The sequence below is a fragment of the Capricornis sumatraensis genome, chromosome 5 (assembly GCF_032405125.1).
Source record: "Capricornis sumatraensis isolate serow.1 chromosome 5, serow.2, whole genome shotgun sequence".
In the NCBI taxonomy this organism is placed as follows: domain Eukaryota; kingdom Metazoa; phylum Chordata; class Mammalia; order Artiodactyla; family Bovidae; genus Capricornis; species Capricornis sumatraensis.
Window position 1 is genome coordinate 27,649,942 of NC_091073.1, and position 27,479 is coordinate 27,677,420.

Genomic DNA, 27,479 nt, shown 5'->3' on the forward strand with positions numbered 1-27,479 from the left:
TGGTTCCGCAAAAGGGAGAGGAAGTAGGGGCAACTAAAATTCTTTGGACTGAGATTTTACCTAAGGATAAATATTTCTTTTTTTAAATGTAATGTGTGTTTTACACTTCCTTCCTTTCCCAAATTTTATATTCTATTTAAAATTTTACAATAAAATTTTATATTTCATTTGAAATTATTTAATATTTAATTATTTAATGTTTTAATTACGGATTTTAAACACTGCATGTATCATCTTCACAGATCAAAGATCTGTGTCAATAATCAAAACCACTATAAATTTTCTTGAGTGATAAAGGAAGTGCAGGATAACTAACTCAAAGTATTTAAACATGCACATTAGAAAAACTGAATACCTGGAGAGAAAAAAAAAACAGTCAGAAAATACAGCAATCAGAAGCTTAATGAAAGAGCAATACTTGAACATTTATTAATATATGAACAAATTTGTCCCAACTTCAGATACAACGTTGTAGTTTGGAGTTTTTGGTTTTGGGGGTAAAATCTAATTATAGTATTATCAGTTTTTATTTGATGGATCTGTTTTTCAAACAGCTCAATAGAGTCAGCAAAAACAAGGCTGGGAGCTGACTGTGGCTAGAATCATGAAATAGTTTCTGCAAAATTCAGACTTAAATTGAGGAAAGTAGGGAAAAATCACTAGACCATTCAGGTATAACCTAAATCAAACCCCTTATGAGTTTATAGTGGATGTGACAAATAGATTCAAGATATTACATCTGATAGAGTGCCTGAAGAATTATGGACAGAGGTTTGTGACATTGTACAGGAGGCAGTGAACAAGACCATCCCCAAGAAAAAGAAATGCAAAAACAAAAAATGGTTGTTTGAGGAGGCCTTATAAATAGCTGAGAAAAGAAGAGACGCAAAGGCAAAGAAGAAAAGAAAAGATAAACCCACTTGAATGCAGAGTTCCAAAGAACAGCAAGGAAAGATAAGGAAGCCTTCCTCAATGATCAATGCAAAGAAATAGAGGAAAACAACAGAATGAGAAAGAATAGAGATTTCTTGAAGAAAATTAGAGATACCAAGGGAACATTTCATGCAAAGATGGGCACAATAAAGGACAAAAATGGTAGGGACCTAACAAAAGCAGAAGATACTAAGAGGTGGCAAGAATACACAGAAGAAATATACAAAAAAAAAAATCTTCATGACCCAGTTAACCACGATGGTGTGATCACTCACCTAGAGCCAGGCATCCTGGAATGGAAAGTCAAGTCGGCTTTAGGAAGCAACACAAGCAAAGCTAGTGGAGGTGATGGAATTCCATTTGAGCTATTTCAAATGCTAAAATATGATACTGTTAAAGTGCTGCACTCAATATACTAGCAAATGTGGAAAACTCAACAGTGGCCACAGGACTGAAAAAGGTCAGTTTTCATTCCATCCCAAAGAACGGCAATGTCAAAGAATGTTCAAACTACTGCACAATTGCACTCATCTCACGTGCTAGCAAAGTAATGCTCAAAATTATCCAAGTCAGGCTTCAACTGAACATGAACCATGAACTTCCATATGTTCAAGCTGGATTTAGAAAAGGCAGAGGAACCAGAGATGAAATTGCCAACATTCATTGGATCATTGAAAGAGCAAGAGAGTTACAGAAAACACCTACATCTGCTTTATTTATTACACCAAAGTCTTTGATTGTGTGGATCACAACAGACTGTGAAAAATTCTTAAAAAGATGGGAATACTAGACTACCTGACCTGCCTCCTAAGAAATCTGTATGCAGGCCAAGAAGCTACAGTTAGAACTGGATATGAAATAACAGACTGGTTCCAAGTCAGGAAAGGTGTACAACAAGGCTGTATACTGTCATCCTGCTTATTTAACTTAAATGCAGAGTACATCATGCAAAATGTCAGGTTGGATGAAGAACAAACTGGAATCAAGATTGCTGGGAGAAATACCAAGAACCTTACATACTCAGATAATACCACCCTTATGGCAGAAAGCAAAGAAGAACTAAAGAGCATCTTGAAGTAGGTTTAAAGCTCAACATTCAGAAAACTAAGATCATGGCATCTGTTCCCATCACTTCATGGCAAATAGATGAGGAAACAATGGAAACTGTGAGAGACTTTATATTTTTGGGCTCCAAAATCAATGTAGATGGTGACTGCAGCCATGAAATTAAAAGATGCTTGCTCCTTGGAAGAAAAGCTATGAGCAACATAGATAGCATATTAAAAAGCAGAGACATTACTCTGCCAACACGGTTCCATACAGTCAAAGCCATGGTTTTTCCAGTAAGTCATGTATGGATGTGAGAGTTGGACCATAAAGAAAGCTGAGCACCAAAGAACTGATGCTTTTGAACCGTGGTGTTGGAGAAGACTCTCGAGACTCCCTTGGACTGCAAGGAGATCCCACCATTCAATCCTAAATGAAGTCAGTCCTGAATATTTTTTGGAATGACCGATGCTAAAGCTGAAACTCCAATACTTTGGCCACCTGATGCGAACAGCTGACTCACTGGAAAAGACTCTGATGCTCTGAAAGATTGAAGGAGAGAGGAGAAGGGAATGGCAGTGGATAAGATGGTTGGATGGCATCATTGACTCAATGGACATGAGTTTGAGTAAGCTCCAGGAGTTATTGATGGACAGGGAAGCCTGGTGTGCTGCAGTCCATGGGGTCACAAAGAGTTGGACACAACTGAGCGATTGAACTGAACTGTTTTGAAAAGAATTCTCAATATTTTATATGACACTTAATAAATAAATTATTTATCATTCAGTAAAGAGTAAGTTGATTATTCTGCAATTTACTAAAGAGTTTAATGTGGCTGAGCCAATAAAAGAAACACTATGTAATTTTAAGAAAATGGTTAGAACTTAATTTGCACTGAAATTTTGTAGATAAATTGCTGTGAGGTAAATTTATCAAGTATTTGAGATCACTAATTTTTGGTGGTTGGCAATTTACTCAAATACTATAAATCTTTTTAAAATAGCCTATTTCAGAAACAAGTATCTAATGAAATGGAATCTTCCAAAAAAATATGAAGTTAGCTATCCAGAAAAACATATTATTCAATATAGCACTAATATCATTATAAATTTCTCCTTGTCATAAAATGTGGAAAAACACATTTCAAAACAATGTCATTTTATAATGAGAATTGTAGGCATTACTTGATTAATGTTTCTAATTTCTAAAATGTATAATCCAAATTTCTCATTTAAGAAAATACACAATGACTGGCTTAATAACAGAATTATCTTTATTAAAAATTATATAATGTTTATAATAAAAGGTAAATGAAGTGGACAAAGCAAGGAAATGAGATTTTAAAACAAAACAGATTTGGTTTAAATCTGTTTAAATTTAAACAGCCTCAAATCTGTTGAGTCTAATTTAACTGATTTCAGGACCAGACCAAAAACTCTGTTTTTAACCAGTCTATGATCATAGCTAAATGTATGCATGTGTGCTAAGTTGCTTCAGTCCTGTTTTTTGCAGCTGTATGAACTGTAGCCTGCCGGGCTCCTCTGTCCAAGGGATTCTCCAGGCAAGGGTTGCCATGCCCTCCTCCAGGTGACCCAGGGATTGAACCCATGCCCCTTAGGTCTTCTACATTGGCAGGTGGGTTCTTTACCACTATTGCCACCTGGGAAGTCCAGCTAAATGTATAAGGTTAAGATATTTCCTTTGTATTTGCAGTAAAGGCGTAAGGAAACATGTAAGACGAGGCTAATGACTATAAGAACTCTGATTGCTAACTATTCCACTAACTTGATATTTATGGTTATGAGAATTAAGTAGTCACATTTTTCCTATACTGGAGAAGTAGAGAAGCTCTTAGTGACTGACTAGGGTTGAAGGCTATTAAATCACAGCCATGCAAATATCTATTTGATAGGACGTCTGGGTGGTAATATATACGATGCACTAAAAGTCTCCTAGTCTTTCTCAGATTTCTTCCAGACTCAGAGAGTAATTCTACAGGGATAACAGACCCACTTCCAATTTCAGAAGTACAAATATGAATAAGGTTTTAAATTTCATGTTGGCTTTCACTTTTTACACAGCGTGTGATACTAACTTGTTTCTGGATACGTTCTGCAAAAACTGGAGGACCTTTCCAGAAGCCTTTGAAATTCTTATTGCCTTGCTTGTTTCTGCTCACAGTGCTGACTTCTGTGTTGAAGAGTGTCCAAATTGGAACTTACTGGGATGATTAACAGCTGCTACAAAATCAATACTCTATGTAGGGAAAACAGAATTGGACTAAGATGATCTTACATGAGCACTAGTCTGTGACTGAATATCTAGCAATGTCAACAAGCCAGAAACAATTTATGTTAGTGGAAGCGTTTCCATGGATATAATCCATGGTCTTTTCAGAATAGCCCTTAGAAACCTAGAGGGTGGGGGAGATAACTCATAGGTTTTAATTATGCATAATTATGCATATTCTCAGTTGCAAAGATGATCACTGATATACTTAGTGAGAAATGGGTTTTCTTATATCTTCCATTATTTTAACATTTATTATGGTTGAAACACTGAGTCATACTATTGCTTCTGCAGTGAAAGTGAAAGTCGCTCAGTAGTGTTCAACTCTTTGCGACCCCATGGACTATACACTCCACGGATAATCCAGGCCAGAATACTGGAGTGGGTAGCCTTTCCCTTCTCCAGGGGATCTTCCAACCCAGGGATCGAACCCAGGTACTGAAAGGTAATACAGATGTTTGTATATTTATTTTATTATACACTGATTGTCCAATTAACAGTAAGGTAATAGCTGACATACATCCTAAAAATCCTATCTATTTTGGAAAGCTAAGTATTCTCTATAATTATATATTGTTCTCTTTATACTTAATATCATTGTTCAGTTCAGTCACTCAGTTGTGTCTGACTCTTTGTGACCCCGTGGATGGATTGCAGCACACCAGGCTTCCCTGTACATCACCAAATCCCAGGGCTTGCTCAAACTCCTGTCCATGGACTTGGTGATGCCATTCAACCATCTCATCATCAGTCGTCCACTTCTCCTCCTGCCTTCAACCTTTCCAAGCATCAGGGTCTTTTCAAAGGAGTTAGTTCTTCACATCAAGTGGCCAAAGTGTTGGAGTTCAGCTTCAGCATCAGTCCTTCCAATTCAGGACTGACTTCATTTAGGATTGACTGGTGGAAAATGCTTGCAGTCCAAGGGGCTCTCAAGAGTCTTCTCCAACACCACAGTTCAAAAGCATCAATTCCTCGGCGCTCAGCTTTCTTTACAGTCCAACTCTCACATCCATACATAACTACTGGAAAAACTATACCTTTGACTAGATGGACCTTTGTTGGCAAAGTAATGTCTCTGCTTTTTAATATGCTGTCTAGATTGGTTATAACTTTTCTTCCAAGGAGTAAGTGTCTTTTAGTTTCATGGCTGCAGTCACCATCTGCAGTGATTTTGGAGCCCCAAAAATAAAGTCTCTCTTGTTTCCATTGTTTCCCCATCTATTTCCCATGAAGTGATGGGACCAGACACCATGAACTTAGTTTTCTGAATGTTGAGTTTTAAGCCAACTTTTTCACTCTTCTATTTCACTTTTATCAAGAGGCTCTTTAGTTCTTTTCTTTCTGCCATAAGGCTGGTATCATCTGCATATGTGAGGTTATTGATATTTCTCCCAGCAATCAGGATTCCAGCTTTTGCTTCATCCAGCCTGGCATTTTGCATGATGTACTCTGCATGTAAGTTAAATAAGCAGGGTGAATAACACATAGCCTTGACGTACTCCTTTCCCAACTTGGAACCAGTCTGTTTTTCCAAGTCCAGTTCTAAGTGCTGCTTCTTGAGCTGCATACAGATTTCTCAGTTAATATCATAACCTTAAAATAATAAGATAAAGACTTCCCTGATGGCTCAGCTGTAGAGAATCTATCTGCAATGCAGGAGACCTGGTTTCGATCTTTGGGTAGGGAAGATCACCTGAAGAAGGGAATGGCAATCCACTCCAGTATCTTGCCCGGAAATTCCATGGACAGTGGAGCCTGGTGGGCTATAGTCCATGGGTTCACAAGAGTCAGACATGATTCAGCGAGTAAACCTCCAATAAGATAAATATGCTGACACTTTAAAGGGACAAAAATTAATTCCCTGAAACATTACTTATTGGTATACCTTCTAGCCACATTAAAGGAAAGATGCATGTGTGTAATGACTTATGTTCCACATGGTGGAATTCATACTTTTTTCTGGCTCAGTGTTCATCTTTGTACCCACTATAATGCTTATCACGAACTACAACAGGCACTGAATAAATATTTGTAGAATACACTAATAAATAAACTCCCTTGTGACTAAAATACTAATCAGAACTAGGGTACTATATGACCATGATGAGTCAATATTTTAGATTTTACATGTTAATGTAAGTACAATCAGAAGTTATGAACTATTTATTCTATGTGCCATTTATAAATTCTAGTAAATGGCCCATAAGAATATTCTCCTACTCTTTTAAACTGGACCCTGCACTAGGAGTACCTTTGGTATTAACAACCTTCCTTCACTGATCTTATACATGAATACTCTCCTTGTTGCAATATGGCATGTTTTGTTTAGGTGGATGATTACAAATAGGGCAGGGAAAACGTAATAGTTACAGGGACTTATAATGATCTTTTGAGTCTTCCCTTGTGGCTCAGCTGGTAAAGAATCCACCTGGAATGCAGGAGACCTGGGTTGGGAAGATCCCTTGGAGAAGGCAAAGGCTACCTACTCCTATATTCTGGTCTGAAGAATTCCATGGACTATATAGTCCATGGGGTCGCAAAGAGTCAGACACAACTGAGTGGCTTTCACTTTCAATGAACTTTTTGTGTATTTGAGGCAGCTATTACTAATTTGAACTATACCCTCTGCATTTTAAATATATAATCTCTCTTGCTTTCTTTACTGGTAAGAAAAGTGAATCAACAGAGAACTTTCACAGAGTATGAGTTCTACAGTTTCCAGATGTACACACTTCCGATGAGTGTTGACTCACCAGGAATTGACTCACCAGTGCAAAGCCACAAAATCAAAAACATGACAAGGCAGAGTCAGTGTCATTATGGAGGGGAAAGCCACAGCTATCGAAAGCTGAAAAATAAAATTAATGAGCCAGGAGTCTTAGGGCTAATAATAAGTACCTTGATACACTTGGGATGCATAAGGCCAAACCCCCAAAGGGAAGATAGACAAGAGAAAGTGGAGTTGTAAGAAGCAAATGGAGAAAACACTAATTGGAAAAGATACATGCACCCCCAAGTTCATTCATGCACTATTTACATCAGTCAAGATTTGAAACAAGCTAAGCTGAACTGATGGATGGACAGATAAATGAGGCATAATGCACAATGGAATATTAGCCATAAAAAGAAAGAAATCTTGCCATTTGTGACAGCATGGATGAACCTTGAAAACTCCATGCTAAGTGAGATAAGTTAAAGTGAAATACTGTAAGGTTCTCACTTGTATGTGGAATCTAACAAAATAAATAAATAAACAAAAAAAGCTCACAGATACAGAAAATGACTAGTGGATGCCAGGAGAGGGGATGCAAATGGGTGAAGGGGGTCAAAAGGTATAACTTGCCAACTATAAAGCAACTGTGACTGCAATGTAGTATACAGCATAGAAACTATAGTCAGTAATACTGAATTGCATATTTCCAAGGTGCTATACAAGAAAGTAGGTCTCAAAAGTTTTGAACATGAGGAAAAAAGAAAAAGAAAAAAAAAAAACTTGTAATTGTGTATTGTTCAGTTCAGTCGCTCAGTTAAGTCCAACTCTTTGCAACCACATGAACCACAGCACGCCACGCCTCCCTGTCCATCACCAACTCCCGGAGTCCACCCAAACTCATGTCCGTTGAGTCGGTGGTGCCATCCAACCATCTCATCCTCTTCATTGTTCCCTTCTCCTCCTGCCCTCAATCTTTCCCAGCATCGGGGTCCTTTCAAATGAGTCAACTCTTCGCATCAGGTGGCCAAAGTATTGGAGTTTCAGCTTCAGCATCAGTCCTTCCAATAAACACCCAAGACTGATCCCTTTTAGGATGAACTGGTTGGATCTCCTTGCAGTCCAAGGGACTCTCAAAAGTCTTCTCCAACACCACAGTTCAAAAGCATCAATTCTTCAGCACTCAGCTTTCTTCACAGTCCAAGTCTCACATACATACATGACCACTGGAAAAACAATAGCCTTGACTAGACACACCTTTGTTGGCAAAGTAATGTCTCTGCTTTTGAATATGCTGTCTAGGTTGGTCATAATTTTCCTACCCAGGAGTAAGCATCTTAATTTCATGGCTGCAGTCAACATCTGCAGTGATTTTGAAGCCCAGAAAAATGAAGTCCAGCCACTGTTTCCACTGCTTCCCCATCTATTTCCCATGAAGTGATGGGACCAGATGCCATGATCTTCAGTCTCTAAATGTTGAGCTTTAAGCCAACTTTTTCACTCTCCTCTTTCACTTTACTCAACAGGCTTTTTAGCTCCTCTTCACTTTCTGCCATAAGGGTGATGTCATCTGCATATCTGAGGTTATTGATATTTCTCCCGGCAATCTTGATTTCAGCTTGTGCTTCTTCCAGCCCAGCGTTTCTCATGATGTACTCTGCATGTAAGTTAAATAAGCAGGGTGACAATATACAGCCTTGACATACTCCTTTTCCTATTTGGAACTAGTCTGTTGTTCCATGTCCAGGTCTAACTGTTGCTTCCTGACCTGCATACAGGTTTCTTAAGAGGCAGGTCAGGTGGTCTTGTATTCCCATCTCTCTCAGAATTTTCTCCAGTTTATTGTGATCCACACAAAGGCTTTGGCATAGTCAAGAATGCAGAAATAGATGTTTTTTCTGGAACTCTGTTGCTTTTTCCATGATCCAGCAGATGTCGGCAATTTGATCTCTGGTTCCTCTGCCTTTTCTAAAACCAGATTGAACATCTGGAAATTCACAGTTCACGTATTGCTGAAGCCTGGCTTGGAGAATTTTGAGCATTACTTTACTAGCATGTGAGATGAGTGCAATTGTGCGGTAGTTTGAGCATTCTTTGGCATTGCCTTTCTTTGAGATTGGAATGAAAACTGACCTTTTCCAGTCCTGTGGCCACTGCTGAGTTTTCCAAATGTGCTGGCATATTGAGTGCAGCACTTTCACAGCATCATCTTTCAGGATTTGAAACAGCTCCACTGGAATTCCATCACCTCCACTAGCTTTGTTCATAGTGATGCTTTCTAAGGCCCACTTGACTTCACATTCCAAGATGTCTGGCTCTAGGTGAGTGATCACACCATCGTGATTATCTGGGTCGTGAAGATCTTTTTTGTACAGTTCTTCTGTGTATTCTTGCCACCTCTTCTAAATTCTTCTGCTTCTGCTAGGTCCATACCATTTCTGTCCTTTATTGAGCCCATCTCTGCATGAAATTTTCTTGAAGAGCTCTCTAGTCTTTCCCATTCTGTTGTTTTCCTCTATTTCTTTGCATTGATCGCTGAGGAAGGCTTTCTTATCTCTTCTTGCTATTCTTTGGAACTCTGCATTCAGATGCTTATATCTTTCCTTTTCTCCTTTGCTTTTAGCTTCTCTTCTTTTCACAGCTATTTGTAAGGCCTCCCCAGACAGCCATTTTGCTTTTTTGCATTTCTTTTCCATGGGGATGGTCTTGGTCCCTGTCTCCTGTACTTTTATATTTATATTAATAGGTAATTTTATAAAGGAAGGATTTAGGGTCATTTTCCTATATATTTACCTAGTATTTGGCAACTGAAGTTGATTTACTAGTTTCATTTTTAGCTGATGCATATTGACTATATATGACATCATATCATCTCCAAATAACATTATGCTTGTCCCTTATCTATATTTATACATTTAAATTTTTATTATTAAATTAGCTCATTTTCCAAGAAATACTAACTACAGTGATGACAAATATAATCCCTGTATTCTTTTTGATTTTATTTGGGATGCCTCTAGTATGCCACTATTAATATGATATTACATGTTAATTTGTAGAAAATGGTTTACACATTTTCAGTGGTTTTCAATTATAAAACTCACAAACCTGCTTTTTATTTAAATAATTATGCAAATAACACATTTGCCTTTGTTGAAATAAACCCTACTCTGTCAATAGGTTGTATTCCTTAATTTCAATACTTGAATTTACTTGCTAATGTTGTTGTTTGCAACTGTTGTATTTATATACTTGTTCTTTTTGGGGGTTGTGTTAGAGGGGTTTTTATATTGAGGTTTGCTAGCTATACAAAATGAAAGGGAAAACATTCTATCTTTATACTCTGGAACAGTTTTTAAAATATAAGAATTATCTGTGCTATGAAAGACTGTTTAAATGACACCAGTTTTAATAGCTCTTTTACTATGTTTTCACTTCTACCTCTTTGGTTGTATGCTTAGAGAAATGCTTCTCAAAGTGTGACCATGGACAAGAGATACTGGGATCACCTGGGAGATGTTAGAATCATCAATTCTTGGACTCCATTTCAGAGCTACCAAAAGCCTGGGCTTAAGGGTCACAATCTGCATTTTAAAAAGTCCTGCAGGTGATTTTGATACATACTTAAGTTTGAGAACTACTACCTTAGATTTCCTACCCCTTCAGCAGGGGTTCCCAATTTCCTGAATCTAATCTGTAAGAATCTAAGGTGGAGCTGAGATAATAATAACATAAATAAAGTACACAATAAATGTAATGTGCTTCAATCACTCTGAAACTACCACCCCCACCCAACCCCCCAAAAAGTGTCTTCCACGAAACCAGTCCCTGGTGCCAAAAAAATGTTGGGCACCGCTGCCATTCAGCATATTTCACTTTTTCCATTTAGACGGGCAATACTCAATTTCTTCCACATTGTAAAGTTTATTGGCACAGATGCACATGATTTACTTTATAACCATTGAAATATTTTCCATAACTGTGGCTGTATTTTCAGATTTATTATGCTCTGTGTTTATTTCCTTTTGTTTAAAAAAAAAAATCTTGGCGGAGAAGTGGGCAAGATAGTGCAGGGGGCGTTTTCTGCAGTCACCCTCCCCCCATCCCCACCTCAAGAAATACAGCTTTCGACAATCACTAAGGAATAGATAGTACCTTAGCCGAGTCAGGGAGTCCAGCGGAGAAGTTCCAGCAGAGCAAAACATCCAAGAACAGCTCCACTGAAGGGGTTGAGAACACCTTTCCTTTACTGGCATGTCCCCTCCCCCAGCGTGGCCCAGCTCAGTGCCAAAAAAGGCTCCATTCAGGCTCAGATTTCCCTCAGCATCGGGATGGAGTGTTCATTCAGCTTCCTGTGCCTCGCAGGATGCTGCCGCAGAGGCCACTTCTTTCTCGACTCACATGGAGCACCGAGGGTCTCAGCACCAGTTTGGTGGGAAGTGGGTGGCAGAGACTGGGAGCAGGTAGGAGAGAGAAGGCTCCACAATCACTAGGGCATTTGGACCTCAATGAGGGGCGATGGAGCCTACAGATCAAAGCAGAGATTCCTCCAGGAGCATGGCCCATGAGCTGCTTCTGAAGCCTACACTGATGATTTCAGCAGGCAACTGACCCCCCTGGTGCCCGCAGAGGTTTGCGGGCCTCTTCTCTCCCCACCTCCTGGCTGGCGCTCCGTGCACATGCACGTGCGCTGCGTGTGCCGCGTGCGTGCGTGCGTGCGTGCGTCTCACGTGAGCAAGCAAGCCGAGAGCAGGTGAGCACCTCTAGATGGCAAGCTAACTTCACGACTAGAGGCTGATTCTAAATGTGAGCATTTGGGGACTCTGCCCTAAGGAAAACACACAGGTGGCGCTCAGCACCCAGCCAGGCTTTGGGGAATGAGAGAAACAATCCTAAAACTGCCTCTCCCCTACCTTCTCCAAGAGGGAAGGAGAGGTGAGGAGTTCATCCATCTATAGAAAAGAGCCTAGAGAGCCTCGGGATCCCTAGTTGGGCTGACAAGGTGTTTCTCTCTCCAGCCTGGTTAATTGAGACTGGAGAAATTGCTTTTTAAAATGCAGACTACAGATCTATGTAAATATATACATTTATTATTTATTTTGGTGTCCTGGGTATTAGTTGCAACATGCGAAATCTTTAACTTGTAGCATGAGAACTCTTAGCTGCAGTAGATGTGATCTAGCTCCCTGATCAGAGATCGAACCTGTGACCACTGCACTAGGAGCTTGGAGTCTTTAGTCAGTCGACCACCAGGGAAGTCCCAAGACTATGGCTCTTGAGGCTGCCCTGTAACCTGGCTGCAGTCCCCCTCTTAGCTATGGTAACAGAGTCCTATTTGCTCAGGGATCCAGGAGATGCGCTCATCCTTGCCCCAGAGGAGGCCCACTTACATCTTTCCTATTGTCCCCTGAACATACTGAAGCTGCCTGTAACTCAGTATAATTCCAGCCCTTCTCAACTATTTCTTTCTGCGAGTGTTTCCACATTCTGAGGTTTATACTTACCAAGAGTCATTTGTGTGGTTTCCAACACTGTTTATGCCAATTTTAGTCTTTATTATAATTATATAATTTAATTACCTATTATAGCAATGGAAAATATAATTACAAAAAGAGCCTTTGTTTTATATATGAAAACAAAGATGATTTGGGAAGATTGGATATAAATGCAGTTGTGAAACTGCTGTAGAATTATATGTTCTTTGCCATAGAATTATATGTAAGAGAGAGCATTATAAAAGGTTTTTGAAACTATTGTAAAATTCGAGAAGGATTTTATACTCAGATTGCTTCACAAGTATCTCTTGAGTTTTTGTTCCACTTAAAAGAATCTAAAAATGGAAATAACAGATGGTTTATTATGGAGTGTGATTTATACAAGCAAACTTTGTAGAACCCCCATTGATGACCGACATTCAAATAAATGACAGTAGCTGGGCCTTTAAGAAAAAATTGGTCAATTCAATTATTTTTATAGATTTTAGGTTAAAATGAAATATCCAAAGCTATATGGATCATTTTTATGACACTTGTTTTACCTTTCTATTAATGTCTAACTTCACCTCTAGTAGAAGACCTTCTGCTATACATAAATTGGACTAATTCATTTCCTGATTGTATTCACTGAATCATTCAATGGCCTCTCAAAAAACAAAGACCACATTTTGGCTTCAAAGCATCTTTAAGACACAGAAGCAGCCATTTCTGCTATTGTCTTTTTTGTTATTCATTCCCAGCTTCTCTCTTTATGTTCCAGGCACGCTGACCTTGTAGGTCAGAACACACCAGGCCATTTCTCTCCTCAGGCTCTTCACATATAGTTATACCTGCTTGGTATGCACTTTCCATCTCTTTGGTGTCCACCTGACTTACATGTATTCCTTAGATCCTCTCTTAAATGCACCTTGTTTATACTGACCTTCTTTGACTATGAGAACTAAATGTGTCCCTTATTCTAGCTCTTGGCAACTTTTGTCTTTCACAGTATATATCACAGTTTTCCCCCAAAAGTTGTATTTGTGCATTTTTTTAATACTTCTACTATTAAGATCCAGATTTTAATAATGAGGTGATCTGTCTCTTTTATTCATTTCTACAACTCCAGGGCCTGACCAAAAAAAAAGATACTTTTTTGATGAATGTAGATACTGATGAATGAAGAATCAACAATGAGCGTGAAACTAATGGCATATATGAATTTGATGTTATCCGGTGGATGAAAAATTTTCTAACTGTAAGTTCTGAGATTATCTATAGTCATTAAAGTACAAAATCAGACTAAAAAGTAGCAATTATCAGTTTTTCTTGTTAATTTCCATCATCTGTATTTCTAAAACCCAGATGGTAAGTCTCTCATGACAATTCTGTCTCACCTCACAATATTGTACGTTTAGTGATTACATAGACTTCTTCTATCCTTTTCACTGCCAATCCTCAAACAGCATCTAACACAAGAAAATAATTAATAAAGAATCTTTTATTTAAGGATCACCACTGTAGATGAATACCTATTTACAGAGTTAACTGTGACTTCAGAATTATTTCCACTGTTCTGGCTAAAAGTGAAAGGCATTACAAAGAAAAAATTAGGAGAAACTGGCTATTTACCAATTCCCCCTTTTCATCTTGGGCAAACAGAATTCCTTTCTGAACAGTCATGTGCATGCTAAGTTGCTTCACTCACATCCAACTCTGTGCAAACCAATGGACTATAGCCCACCAGGCTCCTCTTTCCATGGGATTCTCCAGGCAAGAATTCTGGAGTGGGGTCCTGTGCCCTCCTCCAGGGGATCTTTTCAACGCAGGGATCAAACATGCATTTCTTACATCTAACCTGCATAGGCAGGTGAGTTCTTTACTACTATTGCCACCTGGGAAGCCCATCCTTACAATTAGGTGTAACTAATTGATTAGGATACAGCCAGTGGGTTATAAGCTGAACATCTTCCAGGCCTGGTCCATTTAAAAATAAAAAACACTCTCAAATGCCAATATTTCACCCTCTTTTATCACCCAGTTGTTGAATAGAGAGGACTCTGTATCTAGAGGATGGTAGAGCCATAAGACAGAAAGGAGCCTGGGTCGATGACCAACTGGAATAGAGCCTCTCCGAAAAAGCCAACTCCTCTGTCTTAACATGTGGAGGAAGAACTAATCTTCAGTTGTCAGGCCACTAATTTTTGAGGTTGTGCCAAAACCCACTCTAATACAAAGGTTATTATCAAGCTGTATATGAAGATTACATTTGTATATTTCTAACTCACAGATTCTCTAAAAATTTGAAGCAAGGCTTTATGTAAACTGTAAAGCACTTACAGTCAGCATATGAAAGGCAACCATCGAAATAATGAAAACAACATCGACAGTAAAATTTTGAGAATATCTTACAATTAGGAGGTAGGAGGGTTCCTAGAGATAATTTCAAGTACAAATTATGAGCCATCTTAAGCTTTCTCATGCTGGTGATAGCAAAAAAACTGAAATGTGCCCCTTATACTTTCATTGCTCCAATTCAACTGTTTATTACATACTCAGCAATAACTTGAGGTGCATGATTCAGTTCTTTTTGTTGTCTGGTGGATTTACTCACCGGGGCAGAAGATCATAAGTTGATAAACAGAACTCACTGAGTGAAAGCCAGAACTTGAACTCTATAAGGTCTACTGGTCTGATTTGACACTGAGTGTTGATCCTCCATCTTGCTGGGACAGAGGCAAATATTTCAGGCAAGAATGCTTTCCCTCTTTTCACACCTCTCCTTCCCATGTCATATTCAGTGAAAGAGGCTGCAAGTTAAATAGAACAGCACTCTTCTAAAGAAAACAATCAAAAGCTGCCTTGTTTAGTTCTGTGCTACCTTATAATCATAAATGAGTGCCATTGCATATTATTTTATACTTGTATTAGGCCCTAAACCTTGCATTTCAACTTTAGTACTTCAGTATTTCTAGCAATTGCCTGTGTAATGTGAGACAGAGTTCTAGCAAAATTTCCTCTCCCTAGGAAGCTAGTATTTGAACACATATCAACTGAGCACCATTATTTTTCCAATGAGATTTCAGGCTACATCCATTCTGTCAAGTTTCTGTATGTGTCTCTCTGCTTTTCCATTGAGTTCTTCATCTACTAATTCATTACACCGTTTTAATTATCCAATTCATTTGAAGCATGTCTAATTTGGTAAAATTCTTTCTTCTTATTAAGATGTAATGAGCTACTTTGTTACATATATTTTGGAAAAAGTTCTTCAAATTTTTCATACAAATCCAGCTCTAATTTTGATTAGTTATAGGTTAAAGGCATACATTAATGTGCAATATTATATTAAGCTATCTCATCTAAGAATAGAAACTATCTCTATTTATTCTTATTTTTATGTCTTGTAGAGAGTTTTAACATTTCTATTTGTAGGTTTTGTATATTCTTTATCAATTCATAGATACTTACTATTTAGCTTGCTGTTTTTGTTAATGTGTTGAATATTGCTTATATAATGGAATACTATTGAATAAATTTATTTTATACTCAGTAACTGTGCTACACTCCCTTATTTAGTCTTAATATATTTTCAGTTAGGATATTACTTTTTGTCTTTATGGAGTGATTTTTGTTCTTTATCATTCTATATTATTTGCAATTCTCTTTACAATATTTTTAAAACATCAGTTTTGCAGTAGATTTGATTATTCTTTGCTATATGTCCTATCATTTCTATTACAGCTTTTCCTTCTCATTTCTTTAGGTTTTAGCTATTTTCCATTTTCCAACACCTTGAGTTTTGTAATTAATATTCTTTTCTTAATATTAAAGTTTCTCAGCCTCAGTTGTATTGACATGTTGAACTATGTGGTTCTTTCTTGTGCATTTGGGGGGCTGTTCTATAAAATGGGAATGTTTAGCAGCATTCCTATCTTCTACCCATTAGCTGGCAAGAGCAATATTCTCTCACCCATGACAAGCAAATGTGTGTCCAAACATTGCCAAATGTCTCCTGTGATGGAACAGAAATAATTTCTCTTGAAGACCACTGAAAATTCATCAGAGGCCTATAACAAATTGACAACTGTTTACCAAAAAAAAGAAAAACACTACTGAACCTAAGATAAGAATGCTGGCAATCTGTGATGTTTCAATCTTGAGCTGCTACCTCACACTTCAGTTCCATCAGTGCTATAGTTCTAGCAGGGTTGGGCACACTAAGAAAGCAAGCAACTTTACTGTCAGGGGAGCTAGCATGATTTGGAGTGGAAGCTAGAGAAATTCCGTTACCCAGAGAGTTATCTAAAATAATAGTCATCTCAGTGGCAAATGTAGCAGCTTGCCTAAGTTTGCAAAACTGATTAAGGCAAGCAGCTAACCAGGCAACTAGCCAAATTTTTAATAGGAGATCTTGGGAATGATACAGCCATAATGGGCCTCAATGCTGCTGCTGCTTAGTTGGTTCAGTCAAGTCCAACTCTGTGCAAACCTATGGTTGTAGCCTGCCATTCCTCCGTCTGTGGAATTCTCCAGGCAAGAACACTGGAGTGATTGCCATGCCCTTCTCCAGGGGATCTTCTCAATCCAGGGATTGAACCCAGGTCTCCTGCATTGAAGGCGGATTCTTTACCATCTAAGCCACCAGGGAAACCCCATGGGCCTCAATAAGTTGCCACATATTCCTTGCTGTCTGAAACTCTATATGCATAGTTGTATACATGTGCAGGACAGACTAAAGAGGGTTGCATATGTGTTCAAAACAGACTAACCCAGGCCCGAGTTATCTACACATCCTTGGCTAAGTGAGCGGCCTTGTACATGAGCACAAGACATAAAAGGGCCAACAGATATTAAAAGCTGAATTAATAACTGCCTGAAGTTTGTGTGTGTTCCCCAATGAACATACAGATACAGCAGCAAAGGGATGAAAACCTACTGTCTCAAGGGGTGTAAACACAAACTTTGGTCAATCATACTGACATAGGAACAATCCCCAGAAGCCAGTGTTAATATAAAAGCAAAAGGAAAAACAAAAATTCAGAGGCATCAGTATATCCATACACTAGAAGAGAGAACAGCTCCATATAATTAGTTCTGGGAACTCTCTAAACAAACACAGGAACAACCATAACCCCTGAGGGAGAATGCAAATCCACAGCTGTTACAATATGTTATAATCTCTAGTTTCCAACCAAATATTCACAAACAGGCAGAGGAATGGGAAAGTGTAACACATATTTTGGAAAAAAGCAAACAATGTCTCTGATGGATTCTAGATGTTGGACTTAGCAGACAAAGACTTCCAAACAATATTATATGTATTTTGATGTATTATATAAAATTATGATATAAATACATCAAAGAACTAATGTAAACTATGCTTAAATAATAAATGAAAATATAACGATGACTATTCAAATAGGAAATGCCAATTAAATGCCTAGAAATATAAAAAAGTAATCAAATAGAAATCCTTGAATTAAAAAGTATACTAACCAAACTAAAAAAAAAAATTAATTACAAGGACTTAAACGAGTAACATTATTTATAATATCCAAAGACTGGAAACAATCTAAATCTACATCAAATTGTGAAGAGATAGACAATATGTTATACGTCCATACAATGGGATACTTACTACTCAGCAGTAAAAGGAATACAGTATTTCATGTAGTTCATATAAGTGAACCTCAAAACATTATGTGAAGTGACAGAAACCAAATGCAAAAGACTATATATTGTATTATTTCTTTCATATGAACTATCCATAAACTTTCTATCTTAGAGATAGAAAGATTAGTTGTTGTTTGGAGCTAGGGTAAGGACTCAGAATTGACTACATGTGGGCATGAGGTTTCTTGCCTTGGTGATAAAAACATTTTAAAATGAGACAGACTTATTAAAATCATTAAAAGGTTTACTTCAAATGAGTGAATTAGGTCAGTAAAGCTGTGTTAAAATATTGCTGTTCACATTCATATAAATGGGATTTTTATGGATCAAATGCATTACATTTTTCCTGAAATAAATAATTATTATCATACTATAGTAACAATTGTATACTTAGCCTTCATTATGCATCGTTATATGAGGCTCTTTACATGCATAATCACATTATTTATAACTATGAGGGACAAAATAATAACCATCATGAAACAGGTAAATTGTTGAAAACTAAGAAGAGAAAAAAACTGTTAAAGAACTCTTACCAAGGTAGCTTGACTCCTAAGTTAATGGACTCAACCAATACTTTCTATAGTTTGCTATTTGTGTTTGTGTGTGTGTGAGTGTGTGTGTGTACATGCACATCCATAAGAGAAATGAGACATGACGTACATTAATATTGGGTGAATATGTTCAATAAAATGTAATGCTGTAGATATATATTTTAAGACTTCATAAGTCTGGGTAATATATTTATATAATTACATGTAAAATCACTGTTAAATTTATTAATTCCTTAGGGATTGAAATTTCAATAACTCTTTAAATTGCCAAATGATATTTTAATTTGTCTCAAATTTTAAGAAATTAAGACAAAAGTTTTTTGACTGATTAACCACTTGAGAATACTAACAGCATTTTTCTTAGCCTTTAAACTAAATCATAATTTAAAAAATAATTTCTATAAGTAGAAAACTAATACATTGTGATATTGTAATATAGATTTCAAAATAAGATAGCATTTGATGCATTCTTGTCACAATTTTAGTAATGTGAAACTTATAACCGTATAAACCATTTTACAAACCTTATAAACCATTCTAAGCTTATTTTTACTAAAAAATGATCAAACAATTACATATAGCTTCTTTTCTTTGTTTTTCACATAAAAAATCTATCACTGATTCTCTGATTTTAAATAAATTCAGAAGTTTTACTATTATTACCCATTAGAAGAGGTGTTTTGCTGACACAAAGCTAAAATAAATTACTTATAAGCAGTGAATCTTTATAAATAAGAGTTTATGTCAGTGATTATGCAGAACTGGTTTAAAAGAAAGAACATTTAGTGGAAAATCTTACCACGCCAATGGAAAAATAATTATTGATGATACTGTAAGGCACTGGGTCTCCCTTCTCATCTTTGTCATTAGGTATGACTTCAAACTTCCACCTGTCCAACATGATTTCTGTGCTGTTTTCAATGTCTTTTAAGATTTTCATCAAATTCTCACCTTCATAACCTAATGAAAAAAAATTATCTTGAGAAAAAATATAACCAAACAATAAAAGCTATAACTTATATGTATTTACGTGTGTGAATGTTTGTATCATTCTAAAGCTAAATAATGCATTTCGAAGCAAATTTAATGCAAGTTGAAGAATTAAGACCAATCTTATTATACTCATATCAATATTTTATCTGTAGCTTTAATTTGCAACTCATATTTCTCTCCTGTGGTACAAATTCTCAGTATAGCCACTGCATACCCCTCACAAAACTTTTTATCAATATATTCAAAATGGAATTGATGATCTGTTTGGGTATCATCCTCCTGTGAATTCTTACTCCCAAAGAAGACACCCTCCACCCAATTGCTAAAATAAAAGTTCTTGCTGCCATGTTGAACTTGTCCTTTGCTTGTACTCTCTCTGCAGGCTTTACATTTGATAATACTTTTTCCCAGAAGCCACCCTCCCAAAATGATAGATTCTATACAGGACCATAACACACAGTTCTCAAAACCAGCCATACCATAGAACTAGTATACTGCACTATAATTATTGACATCTTTCTCCTTAGATGTTCCTTTTCCCAGATGTACCCTCCAGTAATGCTCAACAAATCCATTTTAAATAAATCTACTATAGATAGTAACCATGGCCTGAGAGTTATTGCTTAATATTGTATTTTCTCTTAAACGTACCTTTAGTTATCTAGCGTTATAGTAAATTAGGGCTGTGGCCTAACCCTAGCTGTGTTATTTACTGAAGTGTTTGCTTTTAACATTCTAAATAGCTTCTTTCTCCATAAAAACTTAGCTTTGGTGTGAGAATGAAGTGAGGAAAAAAGAGAAAATGCATAAAAGGTCCTAGTCTATGAGGCAGAAGAGTAGAAAGTTGTCAACAACAATACTGATGATGACATTAGGATATGAAATAACTAATGTATCTCCCTCTAACTCTATACACACAGATTCTTGAAATGATGTCTTGAGTTGGAACATTGTCATAGATGTTTTTCTGTGTCCAACTCAGGTTTATATTTTAATAATTTATCTGTTGAATAAGTATATGCCTGAAGTTATGAGTCCTCATTAGAGGTGTTAACATACACTTAAAAAAAATGAATTGGATTAAAAGAAAAAAGAGTAGGTACCATAATATGCCAATACGCTCTAAAGACAAATAAATTATATTTATGGTGTATTTGTTGAATTAACTATTAGAGGATTAACTATTAACCAAGAATCAGGAATACTCATCCTGGAACCTACATCTCTTCTTATCATACACAGGTCTAAAAAAATAATTATGCACTCTTCAATACACAGAGCAAAGAGTACAATAAACAGTGATTACACTCACATAAACATTAAAGGAAATAATAGATGCCATATCACATTTATAACATAATTCAGAATTGATGAACATATATAAAATGCATAGAATAGTACTCAGTGATAAAACACTAAATTGTTTCAACTGCAAGGCTACAAAAATTAAGCGTACTTATTTTTCAGATCTTCTTAATAGTTCCATGCTCATTCTCAATATTTATTTCCTTTTAAAATTTCTTTTAAAACTCCCAATTATATATATATATATATTCCACATTGAATGGAATAAAAGGATTTTATATTCATATATTTTCCAAATTCTACTCTTATTTGAAAATAAGTTTGATGGTTTTAGATATAAATAATTTTTATATATTAAACTAATATTGTATAATATAGTATGGAAATATATACACAGTAAGCATAAATATAAGTAAATGATAATGCTTTAAACAAACATTGAGCTTCTTTTCAGCTACAGCTTATGTTAATAGAAGCATTGCCAACATAACACTGGAAAAATGGAGGAATGGAACTGATGAGGAAAGAACACAACAGAATTTAATTTAATGAAAATATTAATAAAGTGAGATTAAGTAGGGTCAATCAACTTAAATTCTTAGCACTGGAAATGTTCTCAAAGTTTTTATGGGTAAGTATGAAAAAGGCTGGGCTTCCCTGGTGGATCAGATGGTAAAGAATTTGCCTGCAATGCAGGAGACCTGGGTTTGATCCCTGGGTCTGGAAGATACCCTGGATAAGGAAATAGCAACACATTCTAGTATTCTTGCCTGGAGAATTACATGGACAGAGAAGCCTGGCAGGCTACAGTAAACTGGGTTGCAAAGAGTTGGACATGACTGAGCAACTAACATACAGATGAAAAAGGCCGGTATCAATCAGTCTTCTAGCCAAGTAAAAATGGAAAGAGAGGCAATAAATCTATTTTGAGAATCATATGTGAATTTCAGTATTAATTCACAAAGGTGAAGAATTCCAAATTGTTGTTCTCCACTTAACAGATATCTATGCCCTACATGTTTGTATTTATCTGTGCTCAAGCTTGTTAAATAGTGATTCATAACTATAAATAGCATTCCTGAACTCAGTATGATTATATTTTTTTTAAAAGATAAAGTTACTAATAAGCAAACAAAAGCTTGCTCTAGAAAAGAATGATGCTACTTTGTTTATATTATTTTGATTTAAAGCCTATAATCACTCTAGGCTAAAAAATCAAATGAAAACATAATTAGTATTTATCTTCCATTTAATGATATGATGTTATCATAATACCTGAAACTATCTAGAAAATCATTTTTACAAATTTAAAATCACATGAATAAAACATTTATAAGAGTGTGTTCCATCTAAAACTCTGTCTCTTACTCCCTTACTCTTCACAGTATTTTTTCTTGCAATAATTTTCAGAATTTTGTTTGAGGGATTAAGTATTGCCAGAAAAAAACTGCAAAGGAAATGAAAATTATTTTCTCAAATGTCCTAAGAAGTCCTACATTTGTACATGTTATATTTTCCAAAATTTCTAATACATTCATAAAAATTAAACTTCCAGTCAATAGATTCCAGTGACATTAAGTGAACCAAATGATTATTAGTCAAATAAAGTAATTTCTTTCCCCAATGTTAAGTATAATGATAATTAGTATGATTACAAGAAGGGCTCAGACACTGGGCAAATAACTTGATATCTGGGGTGTAAGAACCCTCAAGGTAGGGTTCTTAGTGCAAAGTGTCAGTCGCTCAGTCATGTCTGCCTCTTTGAGATCCTATGGACCATAGCCTGCCAGGCTCCTCTGTCCATGGGTTCTCCAGGTAAGAATAATGGAATGAGTTGTCATACCCTTCTCCAGGAGATCTTTCCAACTCAGGGGTCAAGCCTGTGTCTCTGCTGTCTCCTGCACTGGCAAGCGGGTTCTTTACCACTAGTGCCACCTCCAACTATTTTCTTCAAGTTCTGATGAAGAACCTGAAGTTCTGATGAAGAATCTGAAGCACACAGTTTTAAGCAACTTGCTCAAAGTTAGACACCTGACAAGAAATAATTCACACCACTTCAGAGTGTGTGTCTATTAGTAAACTCTATCAAATGGCACCCTCATTTTCCTAACTGCTCATCTTGAGCATCTTGCAGTGCCCCCTTAATACCCCACTTTCACCAAAGCCCCCACCCAATCCACGGGCAAGCTGAATCAGCCTATCCCTGAAAATGTCAGTGTGTCCACTTGTTTCATTAGCATGACCACTGCCCTAGCTTGGTCTGTTCATCCTCTAATTTCAATGGTAATACAAGTTCTGGTCTCTCAAACTATGCTTCCCCACATCTCCACATTTTCTTACCATTTTTTATGTGCCCAAATTAACTTATTTTGAAAACGTAAATGTCATTGTGTCACTCTGCTTTTGAAACTCTTCCAAAGCTTTGCTATGTGCTTCAATAATATAAGTTTCTATCACGACCACTAAGGCCTACATAATCTGCTCCTCCTTCTCTTTCCAACATCATACTATTCCCACCTCCCTCCGGAGGCCATACCTACCCGTCACCCAACAACCTCTTAGAGTTACATCATCACTCTTCCTTCATTCCTTTCAATACAGAGAGCTCTTTCTTTTTCCGCATATTTTAAACCCAGCTTAAATGTTACTTCCTAAAGTACATCTTCTTGACTATATAGCTGAATAGTTTCCCTCTGTGTCTTGCTGTGCTAAGTCACCTCAGTCGTGTTCGACTTTTTGCAACCCTATGGACTGTAACAGGCTCTTCTGTCCATGGGATTCTCCAAGCAAGAAAACTGAAGTGAGTTGCCATGCCCTCCTCCAGGGGAGTTTCCCTCTATTATTCTCTAAAAACACATTCTGATTCTTTTATAATCTTGACTTATTTTGTAATTATATATTTCATTATTCACTGATCTATTGTCTGGATACTCAGTGAAAATATAATTATCAAACAGGAAAAGCCCTTTATTTCTCATTCACTATTTAGCACCTTAAACAGTGCCAACATATACTAGATACAAAGAGTTCATCATCAATATACACTCTAACAAATACTATAATCCACCTGTCTCTGTCCACTGATAATATCTTTAAAACTGTTTTATAAGGAAAAAATTAGAGGATACTCTGGAACTTCTATACTCAATTTAGAGATTTAAGTCATTTGCCAGTTTAGAACTGAATAAAGTTATTAATTTTCAAATACCAAAAATACTTTTGAGAAGAATATATAAGAAGCCACATGAACGAGTTTCTTCTTTTTAATCAATATGCAAATATTAACACTGGAATATATGAGCATCTCATAAGCAATGGTTCATTCTTTCTATCTATCTATCTTTAGATTCTATACAATTTAACACATCATTTTATAATATTCTTTTATTGTTATATCCTTAATGAAAATCACAACTATATCATATGCCATGTTTTTAACTTGATTTCAAATTCTGTCATTTACATAAATACATATACACGTCGTAGAGTCCATAAGTTATCCAGGAACAAATGGAACAATTGTTCTCAAATTTTTCTGTGAATCAAGTTACTTCGGAGAAGGCAATGGCACCCCACTCCAGTACTCTTGCTTGGAGAATCCCATGGATGGAGGAGCCTGGTAGGAGGCTGTCTATGGGGTCACACAGAGTCGGACACGACTGAAGCGACTTAACAGCAGCAGCCGCAAGTTTCTTAAGGAGTTTGCTTAAAAAGGAAATCACCTGTGCAGTTTCATCCCGAGAGATTCCAATTCAACATATATGAGGTGAGGTCAGTCCACTGTATCTTTAACAAGCTCCCCAAGGGTTTCTGACTCACACTGTCTTAGTAGACACTTTTCAAACTTCACTGGGTTTAGATGCTAAAAATATTTAGGATTCAGTTCTTGCTTCTTAGCAAATATGGTTTTCTTTTCTTTGATATCTTTAGGTAAGTTTAGCCTATTAATGATACTTCAAATTATTTTAAGATTTCATCTTGAAATATTCTCCATTTTATCATCTGTTCCATCTACAGTATTCCATTTTTGAGTTCCTTCAGTATGTCAAGTGACTTCCTATCTCTAGGGCTTTAAACCTGATGTTTCTTCTGCCTGTCAAGTCCACCTTCAATACTATATGGCTCTGTCATTATCCACCTATTAGAGTACTCCCTATTGGGGGCTTTCCTCTTAGCTCACATGGTAAAGAATCTGCCTGCAATGCAGGATACCTGGGTTCGACATGGAAGAACAGACTAGTTCCAAATCAGGAAAGGAGTACGTTTAGTCTATATATTGTCACCCTGCTTCTTTAATTTATATGCAGAGTAAATCATGCAAAATGCAGGGCTGGATGAAGCACAAACTGGAATCAAGATTGCTGGGAGAAATAGCAATAACCTCACATGCGCAGATGATACCACCATTATGGCAGAAAGCAAAGAAGAACTAAAGAGTCTCTTGATTAAAGTGAAAGAGGAGAGTGAAAAAGTTGGCTTAAAACTCAACATTCAGAAAACGAAGATCACGGCATCCGGTCCCATCACTTCATGGCAAATAGATGGGAAAACAATGGAAACAGTGAGAGACTTTATCTTTTTGGGCTCAAAAATCACTGCAGATAGTTACTGCAGCCATTAAATTAAAAGATGCTTGTGACTGCAGCTGTGAAATTAAAAGATGCTTACTCCTTGGAAGAAAAGTTATGACCAACCTAAATAGCAAATTCAAAAGCAGGGACATTCCTTTGCCGACTAAGGTCCGTCTAGTCAAGGCTATGGTTTTTTCTGTGGTCATGTATGGATGTGAGAGTTGGACTGTGAAGAAGGCTGAGCGCCGAAGAATTGATGGTTTTGAACTGTGGTGTTGGAGAAGACTCTTGACAGTCCCTTGGACTGCAAGGAGATCCAACCAGTCCATTCTGAAGGAGATCAACCCTGGGATTTCTTTGGAGGGAATGATGCTGAAGCTGAAACTCCAGTACTTTGGCCACCTCATGAGAAGAGTTGACTCATTGGAAAAGACTCTGATGCTGGGAGGGATTGGGGGCAGGAGGAGAAGGGGACGACAGAGGATGAGATAGCTGGATGGCATCACGGACTCGATGGACATGAGTCTGAGTGAACTCCGGGAGATGGTGATGAACAGGGAGGCCTGGCGTGCTGCGATTCATGGGGTCACAAAGAGTCGGACACGACTGAGCGACTGAACTGAACTGAACTGAACTCCTTGGAAGAAAAGCCATGATCAATCTAGACAGCATATTAAAAAGCAGAGATATTACTTTGCCAGCAAAGGTCCATCTAGTCAAAGCTATGATTTTTCCATTAGTCAGGTATGGATGTGAGAATTGGACTATAAAGAAAGTTGAGTGCCGAAGAATTGATGCTTTTGAACTGTGGTGCTGGAGAAGACTCTTGAGAGTCCCTTGAACTGCAAAGAGATCCAACCTGTCCATCCTAAAGAAATCTGTCCTGAATATTCATTGGAAGGACTGATGCTGAAGCTGAAACTCCAATACATTGGCCACCTGATGTGAAGAGCTGACTTACTTGAAAAGATCCTGATGCTGGGAAACATTGAAGGCAGGAGAAGGGGATGAGATGGTTGGATGCATCACTGACACGTCGGACATGAGTTTGAGTAAGCTCCAGTAGTATGTGATGGACAGGGAAGCCTGGCTGTGCTGCAGTCCATGGCATCGCAAAGAGTCAGATAGGACTGAGCGATTGGACTTATTTGGGGCTTCTCTCTTAGCTCAGACCGAAAGAATCTGCCTGCAATGCAGGAGACCTGGGTTCGATTCCTGGGTTGAGAAGATCCCCTGGAGAAGGAAATGGCTAGCCACTCCAGTATTCTTGCTTAGGAATCCCATGGAGAGAGAAACCTGGTGAGCTACAGTCCCTGGGGTCACAAGTGTGGGACAGGACTTAGTGACTAAAGCACCACTACCCCTCACGTTCTCCCTATTTTACCTTGTCAGTTCCTAAGTAAGGTCATTCATTATGCTGATTAGTATCTTACTTGTCAGTAAGAAGTCTCACAATTTACATATGACTTCCTATTCCACTAGAATTTAAGGCCCTTTATAAAGCAGATCTTGTGTTCTTTCTATTCTTAACTGTCTATTCCAAGTGAAGAACATACCACATATGCAAAGTGAGTCTCAGAAAATTGGTTACATCTTGTACTCACTCCTGGACAAGTTTTCCTTTCACCTTTCAACATTTTTCCTTTGTTTGTGATTCTTTCACACAAGTCAGAGATTAAAAATATGAACATTATTTTAAATTTAACCCCTGCTTACCTCATTTCTTAAGTGGGAAACCCCAAAACCAGAGAAAGTTAGACACTTGCCCTCTCATCTAGTGTATAATTAGCAATCACAGTCTAACTCTTGGTCCACTGTTTGTTTCTCTACCCCAGACTATTATTCAAAATTATATTACATATCTGACAGCAATTACATTTGCTAAAAGCACATGAAAGCTGTCATGCAGTGAAGAAACGCTAAATTG

At 37.2% G+C, this 27,479-nt stretch overlaps 1 protein-coding gene across 6 annotated transcripts in view; it reads right to left on the minus strand.

The window, feature by feature from the left end:
- DGKB (diacylglycerol kinase beta) overlaps positions 1-27,479 on the minus strand; it is a 799,100-nt gene that overhangs the window by 478,908 nt on the left and 292,713 nt on the right. For all 6 annotated transcript variants that reach the window (XM_068972349.1, XM_068972347.1, XM_068972346.1 and 3 more), the window contains one exon: positions 19,483-19,643. In XM_068972349.1, the coding sequence (XP_068828450.1) occupies positions 19,483-19,643 (161 nt within the window). The remainder of the gene's footprint in view (positions 1-19,482; positions 19,644-27,479) is intronic.